Source organism: Mirounga angustirostris, unplaced genomic scaffold (genome assembly GCF_029215605.1).
Source record: "Mirounga angustirostris isolate CCGP_5_RB_7025 unplaced genomic scaffold, mMirAng1.0.hap1 SCAF_4, whole genome shotgun sequence".
NCBI classification, from domain to species: Eukaryota; Metazoa; Chordata; class Mammalia; order Carnivora; family Phocidae; genus Mirounga; species Mirounga angustirostris.
In genome coordinates, this window is record NW_026991712.1 from 98,668,508 (window position 1) to 98,693,581 (window position 25,074).

A 25,074-nucleotide genomic window follows, 5' to 3' on the forward strand; every position below is an offset into this window, starting at 1 on the left:
CCGTGGGGGTGGGGCAACCCCCTTCTCCCAGATGCCCCAGGGGCATGTCTGAGCTGTGGGGCAGAGACGAAAGCCAGGACTCTTTCTTGTGGTTTCAGAGTATTAGCCATTCTACCCTTCATCCCCACTTTCTGCCTTATCTCCGCAGCCTAGAAGGCAGGAAGAAAGCAGGCCTGGCCCTCCCACCCTCCCAGTAAACACAACCACATTGCTCAGAGCTCAGCCTCAGCTAGGAGCCTCTTCCAGGCACAGAGAAACCCGAGCACACAAAGACACCAGTGCTGCGCTCGTTCCCAGAGGGAGCAAGTGCCCCATCAGATCAGATTTTCCTCTAAGACAGTGCGACCAGGCTCAAGCTCCCCTCAGAAGAAACCAGTGTCTTCCTTCCCTTCCCTTCATTTGAGGGCCTGGCTGCTGGCGATTTCTCTCCTCTCGGTACTGATGCTGGTGGCTCTGAGGTCCACGCGAGAGCCCTGTGTGCATCAGGAAGGGAAGAGTGGGAGCAATAGGGAGAAGCAGCCCCAGCACCTCCGAGGAGCACAACACCCTTCACACAGCTGGTCAATAATGACTGGGCCTCAAACCCACACTTCTAACTCAGGGCTAAGACCAGTGCACTAGAAGGTTCTTCACCCAAGGAGTGGTCAGCAAGATTTTGGAGTTCTGTGTCACAAAGTCAGAGAGATGCAGAAAGATTAGTTTGTTCTACAAATATTTATTGAGTGCCCACTCTGTGCCAAGCATTGTGCTGGCTGCCAGAGATAGAACAATGGTCAAGAAAAAAACAATTCCCTCTCTCACACAGCTCAGTGGGGGGTGGGGGGCGGTGCACGGGGAGGAAAGGATCTGTGAAAGCAAAGGAAGCAGAAGTGGGGAAGAGAGGGATGAGAGAAGGCAGTAAAGCCGAGAGAGAGATCCACGCAGCAGGAGTGGAGGCAGGCGGAGGCTGGGAGTGAACCATGCGGGAGGGAGGCCCTGGTGGAGGAGGGCACGGGGAGGCCAGAGACCAGCTACTGGCTCCCATCCAGGGGCATCTGCCCACAGCTCATATTTCTCTGTCCAGTGACAGCTAAATGAAGAGAAAGCTAACTTTACAACCGCCCACTTCACACATAATGAATATGAATGGGCATCCCGGAGCCTGTTCCCTGGGATTATCTGTGAGCTGATGGCTTCTCCCACTGACTGCGCCATCCCAGCCGGCCTGTCCCTCGGCTGGGACACAGGCAGCCCTTCCACCTGCTTCCCATTAGCCATCCTCCCATCCTCCCATCCTCCCCTCCTCCTCCACACTCTAGACATCTCACCCCTAAGACTCAGCCCCCAGGTCTTCAGATGCCCCTGCCCCCAGCCTCACTCCAGAGGTAACTTCAGCTCTCAACCTAGGCCCCAGGCCAGGCTGGGAGCTATGCTCATCCCCTTCTGGAAAAGGAAAGGGGAAGTGGCCCCACCTGAAATCCCAAATTTAAGAGAGTTGCTAGGCTCAATGTCCTTTTGCTAAGGCCCCGCTCTGCCCCAGTGAGGGCCACCCAGAGAAGCTCTAAATCTCGGTGCTGGCAGGGGCACAGACCCCAGGCCCAGAGCAGAGAGCCCTCGCTAACAGGCCCTTCAGTCCAGGCTTCTGAGCTCAGTCCAGTGTGAGGAAATGCTTCTCATGAGAGGCATTCAATCTTCCTTCCCCACCTCCCCCCAGGCATTTACACATCAACCTGAATTACAGCCCTGAAGTGCAGACCCTCTGCAGCCCCAGACAGGAACCGAGCTGGCCCCACCTCGCCAGGAGCCGGGCATTCCCTATATCAGGCCCAGCCTCTGCCCCAGGCGCATCCTCACCATTCTCCCCAGGGGCAATGCTCTCAGAGCCCCCGCGCTCGCCCCTCACCCACGGCAGCCTCCCCCGCCCAGTCTCTTCTCCAGGGCACTGGCTGGGGCCAGTAGAGCCCAGGTGGCCCCGCGGCTGTCTGTCTCGGTGCCCACCACGTTACTGCTCTCGCTTGCTCTTGTAGCCACCTGTCTATCGACTGACAAGGAAAGTGAGAGTGTGGTGTTCTGTTCATCTGGACGCCCGGGGCTTCTGGAACAAGGCCTGGCCCAGAGAAGAGGCCTTCAGGGTAGGACAGCAGGGTGGCTGGGTGAATGGCTGACTTTTGAAAGCCTTCTGTAGGCTCAGGAGGAGGCACCAGAGGAGCCCTAAGACATTGTTCTGGCCCTTGAAGGCGGGGGTGGTCTCTTTTCCAGGGGATTCAGGAAGTGGAAGCAAATCCAGAGTGGGCTAGAGTTGGAAGGGCCCTTAGCAGGACTACGAATAGCTGTCACTTACAAGCCGTGCTGTCCCTCCTCAGCCAGGTCCGTAGAGCCATTATCCACTTATTCAGCCCTCATGACCACCTTGCTGTTATTAAACCAGTTTTTACAGATAAGCCAACTGAGGCGTGGAGCTTGATGAGCTCAAGGTCCTTCAGTGAGTACATGTGAGCCTGCAGCCCAAGGCTGAGCGTGCTGAGTGACAAATGAATGGTACAAGTACTGCTTCCCCGCCTCGGTTCATGAGAGGACAGGAAGCCAGCCTCCCGGCACAGAAGCCTAACAGGAATGGTGGGGCAGCCACACGCGAGTCCTCTGGGACCCAGAAGAGCAAAACGCCCAGGCTCAGGCTGAAAGGGAAGGTGGCAGCGACAGCCCCCAAACCACCTGGACGAGGGCACATTTGGGGCACATTAGAAGCCAGGGCAAGGCCTAGCGGACATTTGCCAACAATCTCCTTGCCAAGGACCATGCTTGAGCAAATATTAAGTACTGACTGAAGGGAATAAAAGAGCAAATGAATGCACTGGTGTAAGTGCCGGGGAATCAAAATGATTCATGAGAGAAAGGGTGTGTGTGTGTTGGGGCAGGGGGGCCATGGGACATACACTTTGCAGAGACCTTGGTTGTATCCAGGCTCTGGCTCTCATTATTTCGTGACCTTGGGCAAGTTCTTTACCCTTTCTGTGCCCACTTCTCATGCGCAAAACAGGCCCTGCAACGCTGGTACCTTTCAGGGTTATTATAAACAATAACATTAGAGCACTGGCTGGCACCAGTGGCTGGCTCCTGTGTGGAAAATGAACTTTCAAGAAGCATCGGTACTGGGCCTGGTAACTACGTGACACCCAGTAAGTGGTAACGCTTTTGATTGCCAGTTCCCTCAGATGATACGGCCACAAGGTAACCCATCCCTCAGTGGATGGAAGGAGCCCTGGACCTTGAGCCTGGTTAGCAATAACCAACATTTTGTGTAACTCAACTATTTACAAAGGGCCTTCATGCACCCTGCCCATCTCGGGACCCAGATGAGAAAGAAAACCTTTAGCACACTCTGTGGTTGGGAAAAGGCGCTTCCTCTCCTGGGCCAGTCCTGGGCCTACAGATGCAGGGATTCACCCGCCCACTCAGGCTTCATGGCCCTTGCAGCTTTGATAATCTGTGTTCTTTTTTGTACAAACTGAAATATAAACTAGATATATAGGCATTTACAGACCGTTGCAAGCCAAGAGGAAAAAATTGCACCTCTGATTAAGTGAAGCTTCAGAAAAGGGGAAGGAAGCAAAACTTCAGACAAGCTGGTTCCATGAGCCAGGCTGCCTGGTGGAGTATGAACGTGAAAATCTATCTTACCCCGACTAAAATCTCATGATACATACTTCCTATCGGTCCTGGCAAGGAACAGTAGAAAACCCAACACGCACACACAAATCGTGTCAGATTCCCTTGTCTGGTGCAAGTTACTGAGGGGCAAAAAGTCAGTCAGTCACAGGGACTTCCCACCTCAGAGGCTGTGTGACTCACAGAAAAAGGACAGTGCGGGCTTTGTCCCTGCGGCTCCAAATCATACAGACTTCTCCTGGAAGCCCAGCTCGGGGCCTACACCGAGCCTCAGCCAAGACCCAGGCCAGGCAGGCACGGAACCAACAAAAGGGACATTTTCCCCAGAGTACACTTCCTTTGTAAGCCAAGACCCCTCAGAGCCTTAAGACCTCATACACATGGCCTACAGGTAAGATAAGGGACCTTCAAGTGATTCTGAAAAGAGAACAGTCCTATCATATCACCTGCATCAGAAACAGCGCCTCCAAGATGGAAGTAGGTGAAAGCAGATGTGTCCAGGGATCTGAGGGCCAGGTGCAGGATCCCCGAGACCTCAAACTGACACCTACCACAGAGAGTTTCCTTGCCTCTTCCCCAGCAACTGGGCTCCCCCAACACACTCCTTCCCACCGTGAAGCTGACCACTGCCCCAGGCTCTGGGCACAGAGGTTTCCTCTTAGTCCCAACCACCTACCCTTGCTAGACCTGTAGTAGCCAACCCCCCTCTCTGACCCAGCCCCTCCCTCGCTAGCACTGAAATTGGTTTGGTGGGGGCCAACTCCAGAGTGTGATCCAGAGATGCCTGGGGCTTCTACTGCAATTACATCAAACCCAGGGGTATAGGACAACTTGTCACCCCAGCAGCCCGGAACCCTGGAGCTGGGCTGAAGTGATTCCAGACTGATGTGGGGAGAAAACCCTCTGGATAAGTGCCAACTCCCCATTTCTCCCCCTCAGGTGGGAAAGGCAGGCAGCCTGGCAGGGAACAAGTGGGTGACCCATCAATGCTGGCAGGAAAAGCCACTTTCTAGACCTGAGGAGATATTCAGGGGCCGTATTTCCTGCAGACACGGCAATGGGGATTGGTTTTGCTTCCTTTTAATGTAAACAGAATACACAAACACGTTAAAAACCCCCACATGACACAAGAGAATACACAGAGATTTATATATAGGTATTTACAGACCCTCGCAAACCAAGAGGAAAAACGGCACCTCTGCTTAAGGGAAGCTTCTCTTCCTACCCCCTAACCCTGCCCAAAATCAAAGCACTGAGGCAGCTGTAGGAGCCTCTGCAATTGCTTCTGGATGAAACTTAGCAGGAGGCTGGAATGACATCAGAAACCTTCAAAGCAAAACCAAAGATTCCGACTTTCTGGCCCTGACCCTCCTCCTTGGCAGGCTGACATGCCAAGGATTTGTGTGTCTCGGGAAGAGTCAGCACTACCCCTGCAATTCAGATGCAAGAGCTTCCCAGCCCACCCCAGCTTTTCCCAGCCTTGGCCTGAATGAGAAATGAGCTGCAACCAACCATGTCCAAGAGAAGAGGGTGGGGAGGAGTGAAGGAAGAGAGGACCCCAAGCAGAGAGCAGACTGCACTCGGAGCAGGACGCTGGGAATCAACGAGGGGCCAAATCTGGCCTCCCCTCCGGCAGCCCAGCTCGGCCTAGGGAGGGCACGGTGGGGCTGTGCTGCCACCTGGAGGGAGGTGGGAGCACTGCAGCCACGGACCAGGACAGCCCCTGGGGCACCTCCAGGTCAGCTCTTCGTTCCTTGTCAGTCCCCTGCCCAGAAGCCTCACTGCAGCAGCTCCTCCCAAGAAATGGGCTTGGAGAAGACCTCCCTTTCTAACCAGAGGTCATAGTTCATCTGGAAGTCCTCAGGGAGGTCCACCCGCTGGCCCAGGACACTTTGCAGGCAGTTGTCCACAGGCAGGAAGTCTGGGTTGCTGTGGGCCCGGTCGTACCGCCGGGCGTTGAAGCGTTCGATATTGGCACGGAGGGCACATTCCTCTGCCTGGAAGTCCCAAGGCCGGGCATCAAGATCTGGGACAAAGCGGGAAGACATGTTTAGGAGCCGAGCCCTCATGGCAGCTCCCCTCTGGGTTCACTGAAGCTCGGGGCCAGGCTGACCCTGGCTCGAAATGCTGTCAGCCCCAAGCAGGAGACCTCCAATCCCCATCCTCAGGAAGACTGACAGGACTTTTTACTTCGATACAAAGGAAAATCAGGTGAAAAGAGAGAGGCCAGATCTACAGAGAAAGAGGCCACACTGCAGTTTTGCGGGGGGGGGACCCAGCCAGGGAGAGCCACAGGAATGACACGCTTCTCTGAAGTCACATTCTCCCTGGCTCTCTGGGATGGATGGCAGGAAGCCGCAGAGCCCCTCATTTGCTCATTCTCTCAGTGCCCTGACCAGGGACTGGGGGCCACTCCGGCTCCACACAAATTCACAGGGCACTGGGGTGCTGATGTGGTCATTTGGCCATGCGGCCGCAGGCAAGAAACCAGAACGGCGTGGCAGCGTGCTCGGGAAAGCCCAGGAAGAGCCCACTCTGCCTGGAGGCCGGGGCAGCCGCCCAGACGGGAAGAATACATGTGGATACCGAACAGTTACAGGTACGAGGGAGGCGCCCTGCCAGGAGCAAGAAACATGGGGGACAACGCGGCTAATGGGCCAAGATCCCTGCGTGTGATGGAGGCTGAGCTGAAGAGAAGCTGGATCAGATTACGCAGGAGGGGAAGGGACACTGGGCCAGCCTCACATGCCTTGCTTAAGAGTTTGGCTCAAATTCTAAGGGAAATCAGAAGCTAATGAATTTTCCTCAGGGAGTTAGCACCACAGGATCTGCTTTTCAAAAAGATCACTGGGGGGACACCTGGGTGGCTCAGTTGGTTAAGTGTCTTCGGCCCGGGTCATGATCCCAGGGTCCTGGGATCGAGTCTGACGTCAGGCTCCTTGCTCAGCAGGGAGCCTGCTTCTCCCTCTCCCCCTGCTCTGCCTGCCGCTCCCCCAGCTTGTGCTCTCTCTCTGACAAATAAATAAAATCTTAAAAAAAAAAAATTTAAAAATAAATAAAAATTTTTTAAAAAGATCACTGGGGCTCAGTTTGAGGCACTGACAGAGGGGAAGAAAAGGGGGCCAAGGAAGCCATCAGGGTCTGTGAGAATTTCAGTGGTCAGAACCGAGGCAGTGACAGTAGGGAGAGAAAAGATGGGCAACTGTCTTGTGACAGTTTCTGGAAAAGGAACACCTTCCAGGGGACAGAGGAATGGGGTGTGATCACGTGCGCCAATCCCAGGCAGTTTCTCAAAGTCGTTCTTGGAGCTCCTATCCGGATGCTAGAGAAGCAGGAACTGGACTCCGTGGGTTCCTCGGAGGGAAAGGAGCCCCCCCTCAGCTTCGCGCCAGAGCCTTACCATTGCCGTATGCCCAGTCGTCGTTCAGCCGATGCCGCACCTTCTGGTAGATGGCAGACATGGTCTTCATGTTGCTCTTCCGCCACTGCCGTCCCAGGTACTTGGTCTGCACCTTGAGCAGCTTCAGCACGTACAGTTGCATCATGGCCTGCTTCACCTTCAGGGCCCGCTTCAGGATGGGGGCCGACTTGAACACCACCAGCATCTGGAAGGGCCACGAGAGGGCCGGATAGAGGGCAGAGATCAACACCTGTACGACCACCTTGCTGCTTACCCCTTCTGGGGTTACAGGCAGGGGAACCGACCATCTCCGTGGCCCCAGACGGAGGGGTTTCCCGGGACGTGGACTCCCACCACTAAAATCGTGGGTCATTGTGATATCTGAGGGAAGCCGTGAAATCTGAGGGAAGCCGTGAACTCGCTCACTGGGAACGTTCCTATGCGCATGTATGTAAAATTTCCGAGGATCCACGGACCTCCCCACCCCAAAGGCATCCTCAGACTCAGGGTTAAGGGAGACTCTCAGAATCCTGGCTGTGTTACCACTGGATATTAAGAGGACATAGAAAAATCCCTTCTCTAAGTGTCCACTGGCTTCAGGGCATGACTGAGCCTCTTCTAGCTTCCAGTTCAACTCAGCGAGGAACCAGGAATGAGCCGTTAAATGCAAGGACGTGGCAACAGTGAGTCGGGTGAGAAGGGGGTAGGGGCAGCAGCAAGCCTGCCCCGGGGACACCCTGGGAGGGGACACGGGGTGTGGCCCTCTGTCTTGATTTCCAAGTTGTGTGCCCGCTGACTGCACTAGCTCACCATGGTCCTCGAATGCTTCCATTTTGTCAGCTTGTTCAAGATCCGAAGCAGATTGATACAGGAAAAGAGGTTCCTCCAGCAAAACTGGTTATTGTCACCTGCCTCCTGCAGGGAGAACCCGGGAACAGTTATAACCCTCACAGCTGCACGTGCTCAGCAGTGTCCACAGCCAACACGCCTCTCTCGGAACTGCCGGGCCCTCCGCTCCTCAGCCCAGGAGGACTTCCATCCCAGAGCTTGGCAGGGGAAAGGGAGCTCCCTAGAATTTTTCTGCAGGAAACGTGGAGCATGATTTTGGGGACTGTGCCCTTAGCCCCCACAGCTGGGGCATCTGCACCCAGCTCCCTCAGAGCCGTGCCCCACGGAGATCCAGTGTGGGAGAGCAAAGCCACCCGACCAGGCGAGCCCTGGGTCACCAGCCCCTGAAGACCACGCTCCTGATGAACCACTCCCTATATCCACATCTTTCCCCTCGGCAAGCTCCCTCCTCTGGCCCTTCTATGCCATTTCGGTGCTTTAAAAGCCAGTCCTCAACAGTGACCTCCCATGTGAACACCTCTATCCCTGTGTCAGGGGAGGCAGGCCCTCCACCACCACCCCTCAGCCAAAGGAGCGGCCGGGGAAGCATACAGCCACTCACCAGACTCTCAGCGGTCAGCTCCGGCAGCTCGTGCACCACGCAGTGGGGGTAATCCAGGACAGAAATGCTGCGGAGAGCAAAAGAAGCTGGGCGCCCACCCTGAGCAAAGGCTGCGGGCTGGTGAAGCAGCTGCGACAGGGCTGGCTCCCGGCCTTCCTCCCTCACTTGGGAGTGGAAGCAGGACTCTGCCTTGTGTGCACCCCCCTCGTCCCCCCAGCTACAAGAGATGAAATCCCTGCTACCAGAGAACTTGTAGGGTCCCTCTATGGCCAGAGATCATCCCGCCATCTTGTAAGGTCCGGAGACCCTGCCTTCCCCACAGCAACGAGCCTGGGGCCAGGGGGAAGATTTCTCAAGGCAATTGATGTACGCCAAGCCCCTAGTGGGGACAGTGTCTGGCCGAGAGCTCACACTGCGGTGCACCATCAAACACAGCGGGCCCAGGCGAGGGGGGCAGGGGTAAGAGCAGATAGGGCCTTACAGTGCACATGGCGGAGGCCCTCAGAGAGCAGGAGGCCTGGCCAGTCTCCTCAGAACACCACCAAACGGTGAGGCCAGTACTGGAGCCCTGGATGAGAACCCTCCCACGCAGGCACAGACAGAGTCACCTGTGTCACTGGAGTGGCTACACTCAGACTCGACACACTGGCATTCTCCACAGCAGGGACCGTGTCTCGTTCCTCTCTGTGTCCTGAGGCCGGGCAGAGCGCTGGCTTGTAGGGGCTGAACGGGCTCAGGCGGAGAGGCCAGCCAGGAGCCCTGCCATCTGGCCATACCCACCCCTTCCTGCTCCCTCATCCTTATCACCTGTTCTTGGCGGTGATGTAAGACATGATGTTTTGATTGAAGAACTTTAGGATCAAAGGGATGCAGTTGGCAAACACCAGGTGCTGGGCCATGTATTCAAACTGGAACAAACAGAAAAGAATAAGCATGCCCTTTAGGACCTCACCCTCTTTCCTCCAATGATAAAAGGGCTTGGTCAGAGGACTGTGCCTTAAAACATTCATGCAGAGCTCAAGGGGGTTTGAAGGTCAAGGCCTCGGTTCTTCACTGTCTGAGGCCCTGGCCCAGTGAACGGGAAGGAAGGCCCTGCAGGTACCTGGTAGACGTGGTTCAACTTAAAATGCTTGAGCAGCAACAGCAGGACAGCAGAGATGGCCTTAACAATGACCTCTTTGTGGCGGTTCACATCCACCCCCAGCTTCATGCTCTGCAACACCGTGGTGCTGGAAACACAATTCCCCGGGTGAGCCACCAGCACGTACAGCACCGCTGTTCCTGGTGCTCACAGGAGAGATGGGATTCCTGAGCCGCCCCTGGGCAGAGGGCCCGCTTCACCCCCACCCCCACGGACATCTCCGGGATCGGGCCCGGGGCTCCTTCCGCCCGCCTCGCAGGCAATCCAGCTCAGCACAGTGTATTTCTTGTGAGGCCCCTAACACATTCTTAGCCTGCTTCCCTGATTTCTCACAGAATGAACTTCTCCTTTTCAAGTTCTTCCTAAGTTTTTGCTACCATATGAACTTGGGTCCCTCAAAGTGTATTCTGTGAATACCAGTACATTGAGACGTTTCGTACTATGGAGAAAAAAGGGCTTTGGAAGTCAGATAAATTGAAGAAGCACTGAGTTAAATCGGTTTCTTAATTCAGGGCTTCTCACTGTAAATCTCTGTAAGAGGAGATTTAGTATTTGACTCGGGAACCCTTCTTCCAAGGATCATCATGATGGCCTCGTGTTCTGGGACACTCCCTTTGGTATTAGCCAATCCCTGCCTCCTCCCTCACCTGGCTATCACTGCCAGACTCAGACCTGGGTGGTACTGGCAGGCAGGCGGGAGGTCAGATCAAGGCCCAGGTCCTTCTCAAAGCAGAAAATGAGCTCCGTCTGTACTCTCATATCAAAGCAAGGTCAGCGCCACAGGGAAAAACAACCCCTAAGGATTTCACTAGCGCCCTGAGATACCCAAAAATATTCTGCATGCCAAATCACCAGTGAAGAGGAAAGAATCCACACCCAGCTCAGGGGCAGCTGTCGGCTGGTAAAGTGTCCAGAAGTTAAACCTACACCTCCTGGATGTCCTGATCACACAGCTTTCGAGGGAAGGTTTCGGGAAATGTCTAACACCGCCTGATTCATTTTACAGAGGAGGAAACGACTTTTCCCCAGGTTCACTCAGTGGCAGACTTTTCCCAAGTTCACTCAGAGGCAGAATCCATACCAGAATCCAGGCCCACCACACTAAGCCACTTCCCCAACCGGTAAAACTAAACATTTAATCTGATAGTTTCTTTCTTCTGAGCCAGGAATACCCTAAACTTAACCTACAGAGAAACTGAGCCAAATAGAGAAACAACCTGGCAAGACTGGGACCGAGAGGAAAACACTTCCCTTTCCCCTCTACCCTGCGGCCCCTGACCTGCTCCATTCACGGGAACACTACTCACGGCATCTCCTCAGGCAGGACATCTGCTAGGATGTTGATCGAGTCCGTTTTGGCCTTTGAGGTGGGGGCTGCGGCCAGCAGGATCTTCAGCAGTGCGATCTGGGGAGAAGCAGAGCTGAGCCCTGAGAGGCAGACCTTCCGGAGGAGCTCAGGTGGGTGGCAGGAGGGGCTGAAGGACACTGGAAGGGCGTGCTCTCAAGGCCAGTGTACTGGGAACGGTCCCAGACCCAGAGTACTCCTGAGGAGGAGGCAACACCCCAAAAGCAAGAGCACTCACCATATACTGAGGTAGGCTGGGAAGCAAGCCTTGATAGAGGGTTTCTGCAGGTACTTGCTCAACTTCCTCTTCTCCCTTTCAACACAATAGATACAAATGCAAACCCCTGTCCCGACTGGTCTCCTGAGCCAGCTCGCTAGGTGGCTAGAGGAGCATCTGTAAGTACCGATGTAAATAACGACAGCAAACCTTGAATAATACAACATGTGAGGCACTTGACCTGTAGTAACTCAGTTAATCCACACTACAACTCTGTGAAGAAGGTACTATTATTATTCCCATTCTACGGGTGAGAAAACTAAAGCACAGAGAGAGCCGGTAACTTGCCTAAGTGGCCACCTACTGAGTGGTGGAGCTGGGAGTCAGGGGCAGGTGACAGGCTCAGAGTCTGCACTCTGGACCCCCACACAGACACACGCCACCCCTGCAGTGGGAGCGGGACTGGGAGCTTTGAGGGCAGGGCCTGGGGCAGCTTTGCGGTCTGGGCCCAGCGCAGTGCCTGGGAACGGCTGGGGGTCCGGTGGCTAGAGAAGGCCTCGGACTCACCCCCGAGAGCGGAGAGCGAAGGTACTCCTCCTCCATCTGTGCCTGGACCTCTGCAATCGACGTGTACTTGTGCTGGAGAGAGAGCAGAGAAACACCTCTCATTCTCTGGCCAAAGCCCCACACCCTGGCAAAGACCCCACTTGATTTTCTTCAGACACAATCTCCTCAAAGAGGGCTAAGTCACCACAAAGATCCCTAACTTAAATCCTGAAATATTCTTCTAAGTGGGCACATATTTCTTTTTTTTTCTTTTTTAATTTTTTCTAAAGATTTTATTCATTCACTTGAGATAGAGTGAGCATGAGCCAGGGACGCGGGAGTGGGGGCAGAGGGAGAGGGAGCAGACTCCCCACTGAGCAGGAAACACAATGCACAACCCGATCCCAGGACCCTGGGATCATGACCTAAGCCCAAGGCAGACACTTAACCAACTGAGCCACCCCAGTGGCCCAGTGGGCATATATTTCTTAAACCCAGTCTAAAAAGCACACGACAGATTAGGAAAAAAAAACAAAGGAAAGGGGCTTTTCAGATAACCATAGAGACAGGGGAAAACTATTAGAGGGAGGGTCAAGGATTCAGAAATGCCTAGCAGCACAGGGCCCACCTAACTCACTTATACTACAAATCTCAAAAATAGATTTCAAAAACATATCAAAATTTCCACTCCTGACATCTTGTCAGGGGAGACACCTCTTCCCCACTCTTGATGTTTCCTCCCACATGGAGGGATATGCACGTGTAAAAAACCTCCACTCTCCCCTGCCCCTTTCCACACACCCACTCCTCCCTTCGCCGACTAGTGAGTATCAGGGGAGGAACAGGACTTTCTGAGCCCAACCACCTTCTCTTTTCGCTTTAGAAAAAAGAAAAGCCTATGTTCTTTTCTGCTCCTCAACCAGGCTTAGCAGGGTTCCAGCACTGCCTGACCCTGGGTAGATGAGTCCACCTAATTCTGGAAGTAAAGCATTAGGGTGCATATCACTGCTGTGTTCTTTCTTATGCCTCATTGTCCAGTCACTCTATCAGCAATAAAGCTGATTTGATTACCATCTGCCTACTCCTCTATCTCAACTGTCTTAGAACTTGGACTTGGAAAAGGGAGGGTTATTTATCAGGCCCTTTAAAACTCCACCTATCAAGTACTATCTTTAATAAACTCTCAGTTAAGTCCCCAACAAAAACTCAGCTAAAATAAATAGAACTTACAAAGAGCTGTATTAAAGGGTATCGCCATGGTCCACCTATGCCTCCACCCCAGGTTCCTTCAGGCAGACAACAGTCTTCAAAAGGTTTCTCCCAACTGACTGCTCTCACTTTACTCACTTGGGACCAAAGTAGGTCAAAAGCTCATCCAAAGCCACCTACCTGTTTCAGAGTCTTGATGCTTTCGTGGATTGGCCTGGGCAGCCCCACCACTGTGTTCGTGTCACTGGAGAATAAAGAAAACCCTGTGTTAAGCCTAGACAGCAATTCGCCTCAATCCCTAAACACCAAAGGCCAGGAGAATGAACTCCCGTTACCTTTCTTCAAAAGGATGTCAGATCACACTCACCTGCCTAGAGTGTAACCTATAAACTTGCTGCGGCTGGACTCCAGGAACATCTCAATGTCTTTCTCTCTGTCCAAGAGAAAGAACGAGGTTTTTATTAAATGTTATTTCAAGGTGTCATGGTCAATAAAACATAGAATGCCCAGAAACTGTGAAGCCAGAAGAAAATGTCTCCCACCATTGTTTTTCTTTTTAGGTAAAAAAAAAAAAAAAAAGGAAAGATAAACAGAAAAAATGAACAAATGAACTAAAATCTTCAGACTATTTTAACATCCTTTATAATATTGTTGGATCAATAACCTGAAACTATGTGTAACTAGTTTACCTGTAAAATTAAGGTGCTACCTCAAACTGAAAAGCATACTTTATTCAACTAACAAATCTGTTTTCAAAAGAATTTCTCAAATATTTAAAGTTATTACAACAATTAGACCTATCAACCACAGATATTTTCATGTGTGTCCTGGGTCCGTTTTAAACAACTGGCACACCTTGCATGAGGACTAGTTCTGTACTGCCGTCACAGATCACTGAAAACTGGGGTTTCAGATCGAGAAACTGACTTCTGTATCCTTTCACGTGTCCACCTATTTCTTAAGTTGGTGCCTTTTTTTTTTTTTTAAAGATTTTATTTATCCATCAGAGAGAGAGACAGCAAGCGAGAGAGCACGAGCAGGGGGAGGGGCAGAGGGAGAGAGAGAGAAGCAGGCTTCCCGCTGAGCAGGGAGCCTGATGCGGGGCTCGATCCCAGGACCCCGAGATCATGACCTGAGCCGAAGGCAGACCCTTAACTGGCTAAGCCACCCAGGTGCCCCTAATTGGTGCCTTTTCAAACAGATACCATTTCTATATATCCAGGTACCTTCCTACCCATTGATTCATGCGCACATATCTCAAACAACTTAATTATGATTCTAAAAACTCTTCCTTAATCTTTAATTTTTCTGTTAAAAACCACATACAACTCCACCATGAGTGGAGATGGGTTCAGTTAAATGTCCTGGTTTTCATTTTTCCCTATTCCCACTTCATGATAGTATGGCTGACCAAGAGCTAACTCATTATTACTGACTCAAGAGCCATACATGGATCTCTCTGAGCAAGTCCAGCACCCCGAGACCTCTGGGCCAACAGAGGGTACTTTATGAGAGCTCCATCCCAGAGCCAAAGTCAGCCTGGCCCCACAGAGAACCTCCTGTGGTGACTCAGACCAGGTGCCAGGCCTGGGGGTGGGAGGCCTCTGGTTTCAGGAGCCAGAAGCGTGCCAGAAGTCTGAGCCTCACCTGACCTTGGGAGCCCACGGAAGCCCTTTGGGGCAGGTGAGCCTGTCAGTCTGAGGGTGCTGTAATGGGGGAGGCATCACTTCATCCCGCTCAAGGGGGAATGTCTCCCCCTCCAGACTGTTGTCATCATCATTCTCCTCTTCCTCTTCTCGAGAGTCATCAGCTTTGTAGGGATCCCGCTCGTTGAAGGCATCCAAGTTGTCCTGTTTTATCAGCGCCTGAAAACGGGGAAGGGAAATCAGACAAGCGCCAACCGAGCAACCATAAAGGGCAAGGAGGCTAGAGAGGCTGTAACACAGAAAGGTGGTAGGCAGGGCCAAGGGCAGGGGAAAAACCTGAGAGGAAGTCAAGGCTGGGCCCAAAAGACAAAGCCTTTCTTGTCCCAGTGCCTCAAAAGTGCCATGTTGTGAGTACCCACGATAAGCTGGACCCTGGGCTAGAGACACAGTGTCCCTGGCCCAGAGGCCTTCATTTGGACTAGCTGGTCAGCGATGATTTCCAACAACCCTGCTCACCCAGGGATCATGCTGCCATGTGCTGTGCACCTTGAGACCCTCGGGACTCACAGGGGACATCCGTCACCCTCACCTTGTGCTCCCGACGGCCCCGCTTCTGCTGCTGCTCAATCAGGTCCGAGGCAGATGCCGGCGGAGAGGCAGCCCTCATGTTGCGGATCACCTTGATGCTGTCCTCAGGCAGCGGGGGGAGGCCCAGGATGGTGCGCTTCTCAGCCTTCATGCTCTGTAGCTCCTCAAAGCCGCCCAGTGTGCACTGCATCGTGGACAAGGGACGGGGCCGGGCTCAACACCTCCACGAGTGGGTCCCCGAGCCCTCTGGGACACCACAACCCGCACCAGTCTCTGAACAAGCGATTGATCACATGAGGATCCAGTGACGCCAACGTGGGAGCAGAGAAAAGAGACCAAGGGAAGGAGACATGCAGGCTGACTGAGCTAGTGGACATGCTTAACTCTGTATGTATGATACACTCTTGGTCGAGAAGGCAGTCTGAAGAGCCTACCCCTTCAGGTTCCTAGACAAGTCTGTGAGACTCACATGCTCCAAAGGCCGTACATGCCAGTCTTTCAAACTGGGGATACACTTTTAGATACTCCAAAAAAAAGTTTCCTCTCAACATGCCCCTAGAAGCCAAAACCCCAGTGGTATTCAGCTTTTATCTCTGGCTTCAGTGAGGCTTTGTGAGGAACCAAGAGGATGTCTGACCAAAACAAAATGTGCACAGCACTCTAAAGAGGCGCCAAACTCACTGAGCCTGGCTCCGCAGAGCTGCCCTGCTCTGCAAGGAGGACGGGAGCCCCGAGGGGACAAGGAATCCCACCTACAGCTCCACTCTCTGCTGAGGTCACTCCTCCAAGTGGGAAGGGCACTGGGCATCGCTACTGACAATGGCCCCCGGGCCAAGGGTGCTAGCCAATCCTTCCCCAGCCAGAAACAGGCTCTACACCCTCCCCGGGGAGAGGCACGAGCACAAGGCTCGCTCTTGCTTCCTTCAAGGGACCTCTGCCTGAGGGGACCCAATTACACCAGCTCTACTTCTGCCTTCATATACTCCAGGTTCGGAAGCAGCCTGTCTGGGGAGAAGGCGTTTTATGACTAGAGAAGCAGCTTGCAGGAGTCAGGGAGCCAACAGTCTATTCTGACCCACGGGCCAAGTCCTCTTTGGCTATAGTGAGGCAAAACTGCTGTTTTGTTTTGTTTTAAACCAAAGTTTATAGGTTAGTTATATATTAAATTATATATAGTTTTTCACATAATTCAACATTTAAAAGGATATGCAGTGCAAAGTCTCTCTCCTGCCCTGACCCCTAGCAGCTGAGTTCCCCTTCAAGGAGGTGCTCACCAACACGGTCTTCCAGAGCAGCAAGAGAACTTTCTTCATGGGGAAGTGAGGGGCATGGCCGCTGCAAAATTTGGTCACCATCCCAAACAGCATGATGGCAAATGGTTCGTTGTTGTACAGGGGGGAACCTAGAGGTAACACAAAGGGATCAGGACCAGCAGGAACAAGACCCTCCCCAAGGCCAGGAGCCTCAGCTCCCAGGCAGGGCCTCAAAACCCCAGGATCTGCAGGGCCCTACCCAGCTCAGCCCTGAAGGTCTGTCGCATGGTCCTCCACTCAGCCTTATCGCCCTCACACTCCTGGTGAACAGTCTCCACAATCAGGTACATGATGTTAAGCAGGACCCTGGGAACAAAAGCCAACTCATAATGGTGCAGAATGGGGAAGCAAGGGAGTGTCCTGGCTTCTCCACAGTCCAGCTAACAGGAGGAAAGCACGTGCACAAAGGCTAGTCGGTGGCAGAGGGCTGTGACGCAGAGAAAACTAAAAGTCCCACAGAGCGCCCCGTGGGGTGCCCTTTCTTGTCCTCTGCTATTAAGGGCATGACCAGATCTTACTCTGCTTTGCATTCCAGCATCAAGCTAAGTGCTTATCAAAGCAGGTGCTTCATCAATGGTTGAATGGATTAAATATGAACAAGAATGGCCCAAAGCATTTCTGGCCCTAAGCTTCCTGGAGCAAGAGGAGCTCAGAGGTGGGAGTGAGCTGCGGAAGTAGGTGCCGGATCAGATGAAGCAGCGCAGGGTCAAAGCAAGAACAAGCAAGTGCCACCGTGAAGGAGCGGAAATCGGGAGCCAGCAGGCAGCGCCCAGGGACCTGACCGCAGTGGGGAACGCCACGAACGCCCGGTCTGAAAACTCCCAAACTCACAGAGACAGATGCTAAGCCTCACAAAAATGGGATCTCACTGTTCAGCAGTTGCTATTACTTCCTGTGAGGCCACAGAATATCATGAAGGAGTCAGGGGTCAAGCTGTGCACCCGAAGGTGGAGCCAAGGAGCCACGTCGTGTGTTTCACCAAGCACAAAGTATCGCCAGCAGCAGTGTGGGCAGGAGGCCACATGTCACAGTGGCTCTATCAAGTGGCTCACCCTAGATTTCCTGTGGGTGGGGTCTCAGCCCAGAGCCCCACTGAGGGAGAGCCCCCTGCAGGGCCGACTCGGGGCAGATGGAGATCGGCATGCGCAGAAGGCGCACACACACAGCGAGGGCCCCCGAAGACGCCCTCCCGCTCCCGGCTCTGATCTCATTCTCAGGGAGCCCAGGCTTGCTGCATGCCTCACCTCAGGTCTGTGCTGTCGGCCAGGGAGATGGCCGGCTTCCTCACCGCGCTGCTGCACGCCGCACTGTTGCTGCAGGAGAGATTTGGGAGTCAGGCCTTCCCCCAGGAAGGAAGACGAGGAGTTGCCCTGACAAGGGCCGCCCAGTGGGGGGACTGAAACTCTATGATGAGTGCTTCGACTGCCCGAGAGGCCACAGTTCAACCTGAGTGGTCAGAATAGAGCCTGGGACCACACCATCAGCCCCAGTTGGCCCATTCACCCTTCTCAAAACCACTGAGTTCTGCCAGCTCTGTCCCCTCGCCCCCTGCCTCCCCTTCCCTACTCCAGCTCCTCAGAACAACTCACTCTATCTCCATGTTCAGAAGCTCCACCAACGCATTGAACGTGCCCACCTCCAGGAGCAGAAAGATGTTGTAGCGCATCCAGGACTGCACATCTGCCTCCGAGCTGCACTCTCCAAAGGTGCCTGCAAACACAGGGCACAGCTCACAGAGTCCCTCCCACTATCGGGCTGGACAACGTCACCGAAGGCGGCATCAGAGGGCCTGGGGGCCGGCTCAGTACCTTGGGCGACGTAGAGAATTGCTCGAGCCACCTTGAGTCTTTTCTCCCTGGCAGTGACTTCCAGGCCATCCAGGAGCCTCATGGCATGGGTACGGTGCTGGTTGGTATCCAGCTCGGTCCATTTCTTATCTGTTACTGTAGGGCAAGAGACCAGTTACACCTGAGCCCAGAAAAATCCTCACAATGAAATGAACACAATGTTAACTCACCAAATTCAAGACTGCCACAAGACCAGAAAACTCAGAAAGAAAAGTTACTCTCTAGGTCACGCTGCTGCTCTACGAATTTCCAGACTGAAACACTGCTATTTTTGGTGCAATTTTAATCACAGAAAGCTTTTCCCCCCAGTACTCACACTCTGAAAAGCCACCACCAGAGCCCCAGCAAGCCCACCCTAAAGGTCACATGCGGCCTGGAGCAGTCATGGTTCGGCAGGTTTCTCAGGCCAGGCCAGGACGACTCAAGGCACTCGGGTGACCAAGAGAAGCCCTGCAGCTGTCACGGCAAGGGTCAAAGGAACCAAGAAGTGCAGAGAATCATCTCACCGTGGATCCGGAAGTCCTCCTCAAAGCATTTTCGATTCATCAGGAATTCTGGCCCTTCTGTGTAGCTGTAAAGCTCTATCAAGAACAAAGTCTCATCAGCTCCATGTCCACGTGCCATAGCGGGTCTCATACGCAGCAGAGAATATAAGGCAGTTGCCTCTAGGCCCCACTCTGTCCCTGAGTCACAGTGACTCCTGGACTATCCAGTTACTAAGGGGATCTTAGCGCTCCGACGTGCATAATGGAGAGAGTGCTGACTCCCCTTGCAGCAGATAATCAGAATGCCCGTTACACATAAATCCAGGCATTTCCAGTCCAGTGCACATCAATCCCACCATGCCACACGAGGTGGACTGCCACCATGGACATGTGTCTCTCAAGTGGCCATGACCTCCTAACTAGGACCTGCACTGTGGAGGCCTGAGAAGCAGCTCGGGCTAGCCTCACGTGACATGTGAGGGGCAGCGGCAGACGTGCACAGATGCAGGCATGACCTACTGCTCTAGGAGAGACCACTGTCGGGAGGAGAGCGTATGGCCAAGGAGCGTCACTGTCTGCGACTGGGCCACCGCCGACTGAGCTGACCACACAGCAGAGGTGCTTCACCAAAGTAAAGGAAAAGCCAAAGGTATGAGATACACAAAGCTTCAGTCCCATAACTAACATGTTTATATGCACATGCTTATACGATTCTATATATGTATATATATCATTACTAGCTAACCAAAGGAAAAAATGAACTCCAAAATGACACTGACTCTTAATTTTATTAAAGACCAATACAGAAAACAAACACCTCGAAATAGTAAGAAGGTCTGTGCTTTACCCGCGAGCTCTGCAGCCCACTTGTCTGTGTCAGCATATTCAAACTCTAGGTCTGGCGACTCGGAATAGCCCTGCGGAGAAAAGGAGGCAGTAATGCCAAAGACCACTGTGAGTGCTTTCCAAAGGAAGAGATACATATGCGTCCAGAGACGCTGCTGCGTTACAAGACACCATTGCCTCCCCTTTCTGAGCTTTTATCACTTTTTGTCTCCGGGGCTAGCTCAGGTTTCCCTATTAAGCCCTTGCAGAGCACCTTCCACTTTCCTTTAAGAGCACAACTTCTCATTATGTACCAGCATGGGTATGTGTTTCCTGTCTGCCTCTCCATGAGACTGCAAGTTCCTTGAGAAGGAGAACTTTGTCCACTCTGCTCACCAGTAACTTCACAATGCCCAGCATGCTACCTCGCCTGAATGAATGAATGAAGAGTTTACAGTCAAATAAACGCTTGTTAGATAAATGAACACAGAGCTTCTATGTATTCTGTGCAGTGAATGACCCGTTCCACATGGTGCTGAGATGCCGGAAGCCTCACTTCTTTCTGGCTAGTAGTAGGCTATCAACAGCTCAGGACAATATGAGTACTGACATTCTCAGCTTTCCTGCCCTTCTCTCAAATTTCAGTGAGAACTGACAGAGAAGGCGGCAGCCTAACAGAATGGTTTCCCTCCCACACACAGGAAAGAATGTGACAAAGAGAATCTTTTCACTGCTGGGGATAGGTGATCACCGAGAACACACCATCTTGAGAGCCTTGTGCTGGGAAGAGAGAAGAGGTGATGAAGTAGGTAAAGTCCTCAGGCTTAATTACAAGCTACTTGGGAAGACAAAGACCAGCCACAAAATGACATAACAAACCCACAGACACTGAAAAACATGAAGAACTCTATCTACACTGTCAGAGGCAACAGAGTGTGTATACTTTCATAAGTTACTGAGCTTCAGTTCATTTATGGAATGGGGATGACGAAAATCTATCTTGAAGGTTTTTAAGGACTAATCAGAATTATGTAGTGCAAAGGGGGCTCTCATCAAGAGATGGCTCCCAGGCATTGCTCAAGCTCCTAGCCTACTGATTCCAGCTAGGCTCCAAAGAGCTGAGTGCAGCACCAACATCTCTAAGAAAATAAACTGAAACAGATCTCTCAGCTTAAATGTGTTCACTGGCTAGCCTTCCACATGTTGTGTCTATATGGAAATTAAACGGTAGAAGGAGAAATTTAAATCGCATAAGGGTATTTATTTGCTCTTTCAAGGCTACCTAAGAAAATTTTAAACTGTTTTTAAACTGTAACTCCTCTCCTGATGAAGGTGGGTTCACCCCCACCACTTTCATAATCCTTCATCACCCCACCAGGCAAAGGCTCCTAAAAAGTCAGTTTCATTGCTTTTTCAAATAATTCACCTTAAGCTCAGAGTACCTCTATTTTGGACTTGCCAAATTTTGACACGTTTTACCAGAGCTTTGCACTTGCCAACAAAATACCAAAGCTTGAGAGGAAATGATTTCACTATCAGCCTTTGGAATGACCTAGTATACTGCTTCTGGACAAGGAGGAATTCCCTCTCATTAATAAGCGCCTCACTGCTGATCAGCCTCTGAGTTATCGCTGGTGAAGGAGACCTCACAGTAAATACTCTGGGAACGTACTGATCAAGAAGCCCTAAAATGCTGCGACGTGTGTGTCTTCATTCATGAAAACTACATTGGGAGGGAGTGGGAGGAATTCTTTAACTCGGGGTGAGGTGACTAGTCAGCTTCAGACAACCGGAGGAACAGCCCACTAGCAAGAAAGGGAATGTTGAGCCCTAATGCTTGATTACAGTGTGTGTGTGTTTACAGGCCTGGACCTGTAAATAGCTAAGGTCAGACTGAACGGGGAATGGTACTCCCTCCTACTCTCAAAATCTCCGGGCGCGTAGTACTATTAGTGATGATTAGCTCCGTCCGGCTTCCAGCTCCCTTCCCTGCCCACACACGCAGCCCACCGCACGCTGCGGAGCCCACAGGACAAGCCCACAGAGATGATTAGGGGTCGGGGTGCAGCCGCCCGCCCCCTGGAGCGCACGCAGACCACTGACTCCTCACCCCCGAACTGGGGCCGGGAGCGGCTTCCCCAGGGGCTGGGGCCTGGAGGCCGCACCCTCAGCCCCGGCCCCAGAGAAGCAAACGAGGAGTCGCCGGCCCCGGGAGGTTCTGGCAAACGGCGAGCTCGGGATGGGACCCCGGCTTCACGCCCCTGGCACCGGGGCCGCCAGCCTTGCTTCCTGCTCCTTTCGCTGTAAAATGACAACTCTCCCACCGGGCCCTTTCCAACCCTCCGGGAAGCCCAGCTGGAACCCGAAAGCGGCCCCGAACCCGGGTCCCCCGCGGCCACCCGCCCGGTGCTATACGCGCCCCCCGAAGCTCCTGACCTCCGAGTCTTTGCGCTGGTTGCGGTTGAACTCCCGGGCTTTGCCCCCGGGCAGGAGGCCCCCGCCGACCCGCGGGGCTCCGGGTGGAGGCTGCGCGGTTGCCGGTGGCGGAGGTGGTGGCGGCTGGGGCTGTTTGTTGTTCATGATCAGTGGCCCGGGTCCGCCGGCTGCCGGCTCCATCTTGGCTGCTCCACACCCCCGGCTCAATTCACGGACTATAGCCGTGATGCAACTCTCGCGTAATTTCCTCCAGGAACGCTCCCTGGTCGCCATATTAGGTGTGGCGGCAAGTGCTGGAAGCCATCTTGGTTGCCCAACACCTCGCGAGATTGCCTCTGCCGGGACTCTTACCTTTCTCTGTCCTCTTGGTTTTCGCCCCTTTTCAGTACTTGTTTAGGTGCAGTTTCATCTGTGAGTACTCCCATAGCTCCTTAGGTCGGTTTAGTTGCGCCCACCTCGCTTTAACAATAGCTTTGCACTTGTCACTGTTATAGCTCTGTTCAAAGCTTAGGGGATAGGGGCGCCTGGGTGGCTCAGTGGTTAAGCATCTGCCTTCGGCTCAGGTCATGATCCCAGAGTCCTGGGATCGAGCCCCACATCGGGCTCCCCGCTTCGCGGGAGGCCTGCTTCTCCCTCTCCCTCTGCTTGTGTTCCCTCTCTCGCTGTGTCTCTCTCTGTCAAATAAATAAAAATCTTAAAAAAAAAAAAAAAGCTTAGGGGATATAACAGTGAACAAAATGGGCACGATCCCAGTCTTCACGGAGTTCACACTCACCTGGGGGAGATATGCTAAACAAATGAATAAATCAGTAAAATAATTAGTGTTGTGACAAGCATGCATTCATCATTCATTCAACAAACAATAAACGTCTCTGTGTTTCCAGGCGGTGCGATAGAACGGGGCACACATCAAGTTCCTGCGCTAATGGTACCTGACATAGTAGCGAGTAGGACAGAGACACAATGAACGATGAGCACGCAAATACGATATTAGAGAAAGAAGTGCTGAGAAGAAACAAAAGGAAGTGTAAGGGATTAGGAAGTGGCAGTGGTGATGGGACGCATGGCTATGTTAGGTCGGATGCCCAGGTGAGGCAAGCCTGAGAGTACGATTTAAAAAAAAAAAAAAAAAAAAATGAGTTCTGAAGAAGTGAGAACCATGCAAAGCGCCCTGGAGCAACTTAAGCAGAGGGACCTGTGGTCGGTGTAGCAGGTGAGTGAGCCAGGGGAAGAATAGGAGGAGGTGAGGGCCAGATAATGCAGAGGAACATAAATGCAGAGCATGAAAAGAATTTTGAATTTTATTCTAAGTGAAATGGAAAACCATCAGAGGGTGTTAACCAGGGAGCTGTCATGGTCTAATGTATACAAAACCAATCTGGCTGCTTTTTGGAGAAGGGATTAGAGAGTTGAGAGTGGATGAGGGTAGGCAGGTTCGGAGACTTTATAGATGACAATGACGGTGCTTGCACCAGGATGGAGTTATGATATTTCGATATTGTGTGGGTAGATTCTAAAGGATTTAGTGAACGGCTGGAATCCTATCAACAACATAGAGCGGAGTAAAGGATGAGTCCTAGATTTTTGGCTTGAGTAACTAGGTGAGTGGCTGTGCTGCTTATTAAAATAGGGAAGTCAGAGAGAAAGAAAAACAGGTTTAGGAAGAAGATCAAGATTTTTGTTTTGGACATGTCAAATTTGAGATGCCCATTAAACTCCTTAGGGGTAATGTTTGATAATTACCTGTTACTATGCTGTGAAGTCCTTAAATGCATTTTCTCCATCTTTGTCTCTCCGGAGCTCCATCTTGGCTACTCCAGCTCAATTCTCAGAAAGTCTCCGTGATGCAACTTTTGCGAAATTTCCACCACCCAACTAGTAGGTACTTTAAGTCTTTGTTGTAAACTAATAAATAAATCTAAAGCCACTGTGCTGCTACTTACTCGTACTGATCTTCCTGTCCTTTGCCCCCTTCTTCTCATATCTAATAATATACTTTGTAAATTAGCATTTCGTCCAAGCTGGGCTGGGCCAAGGTGATAGGAAAAAACAAGGAATTTGCAGGAAAAGGACTAATGCACCAAGCCTTCTTGGATAAAACCAGCAGGTCCCGCAAAACCCAACACATAACTGCTATCTAATTTTAGTGACCAGTTTGGTCAAGTACTAAGACTGACCTACCGCAAGCTGGGGGAGTGGGTGGGAATAGACCTTTAAACATCCTATACTGTTTCAGCTCTATTCAGAATAGGGAAGGTTTAAGGTTTTAGTTCAGTAATTCCACTTCTAGTAACAGATCCTAAGGAAACAAATATTTAGACAAAGATATATATATGATGATGTTCCAGCCAGTGGTATTTTCAGTTGTGTAAAGTTGGGACCAACCTAATTTGAGAAGTAGCCAATAAGAAAATGACTAAAAATGGGGGCATGGATAAAATTGAATATACAGACGCCATGAATATTTGTGTTTAATATTAAGAAGAATTTTTAGTGACACTTAGGAGAATGGTTATGACTTCCGTCTTTCCTCATCTGTAAAATGATGATAATCCCATCTGTTTTATGAGGCTGTGGATCGAATGAGCTCATTTATGTGAAATCATTTTGAAAACTATAAAGCATTAAAAAAAAAAAGAATTTTGGGGCACCTGGGTGACTCTCCCACCAAAACCTGTCCCCACGCTCCCATTTCATGAACATCACTCCTGTAGTCTCCCTCACTTCACTCGCTGCTGTTTCCCTGACTCTCCCAGCAAGCCAGGCTGGGCTTTTATTATTATTTTTTAAATATTTTATTTATTTATTTGATAGAGAATACAAGTGGGGGGAGGGACAGAAGGAGAGGGAGAAGCAGACTCCCCACTGAGCAGGGAGCCCGATGCGGGACTCTATCCCAAGACCCTGGGATCCTGACCTGAGCCTAAGGCAGACGCTTAACCAACTGAGCCACCCAGGCACCCCCAGGCTGGGCTTTTAGA

General features: G+C 52.0%; 1 protein-coding gene across 2 annotated transcripts; it reads right to left on the reverse strand.

Moving 5' to 3' along the window:
• Positions 1–695: 695 nt before the first annotated feature.
• Positions 696–22,315, reverse strand: STRIP1 (striatin interacting protein 1). 2 transcript variants are annotated; one of them, XM_045897013.3, is made up of 21 exons: positions 22,094–22,315; positions 19,680–19,749; positions 18,854–18,928; positions 18,309–18,443; positions 18,090–18,210; positions 17,745–17,813; positions 16,700–16,806; positions 16,462–16,589; positions 15,189–15,371; positions 14,601–14,818; positions 13,321–13,386; positions 13,134–13,197; positions 11,766–11,837; positions 11,220–11,294; positions 10,944–11,041; positions 9,598–9,724; positions 9,303–9,403; positions 8,496–8,562; positions 7,856–7,960; positions 7,046–7,250; positions 696–5,671 (listed from the first exon to the last, which is right to left on the reverse strand). In XM_045897013.3, the coding sequence occupies exons 1-21, from the start codon at positions 22,271–22,273 to the stop codon at positions 5,424–5,426; spliced, it is 2,514 nt and encodes an 837-aa protein (XP_045752969.1). In that variant the 5' UTR covers positions 22,274–22,315; the 3' UTR covers positions 696–5,423. The 2 variants fall into 2 exon arrangements, with proteins under 2 accessions (XP_045752969.1, XP_064444765.1); XM_064588695.1 differs by lacking the exon at positions 19,680–19,749.
• Positions 22,316–25,074: the final 2,759 nt, after the last annotated feature.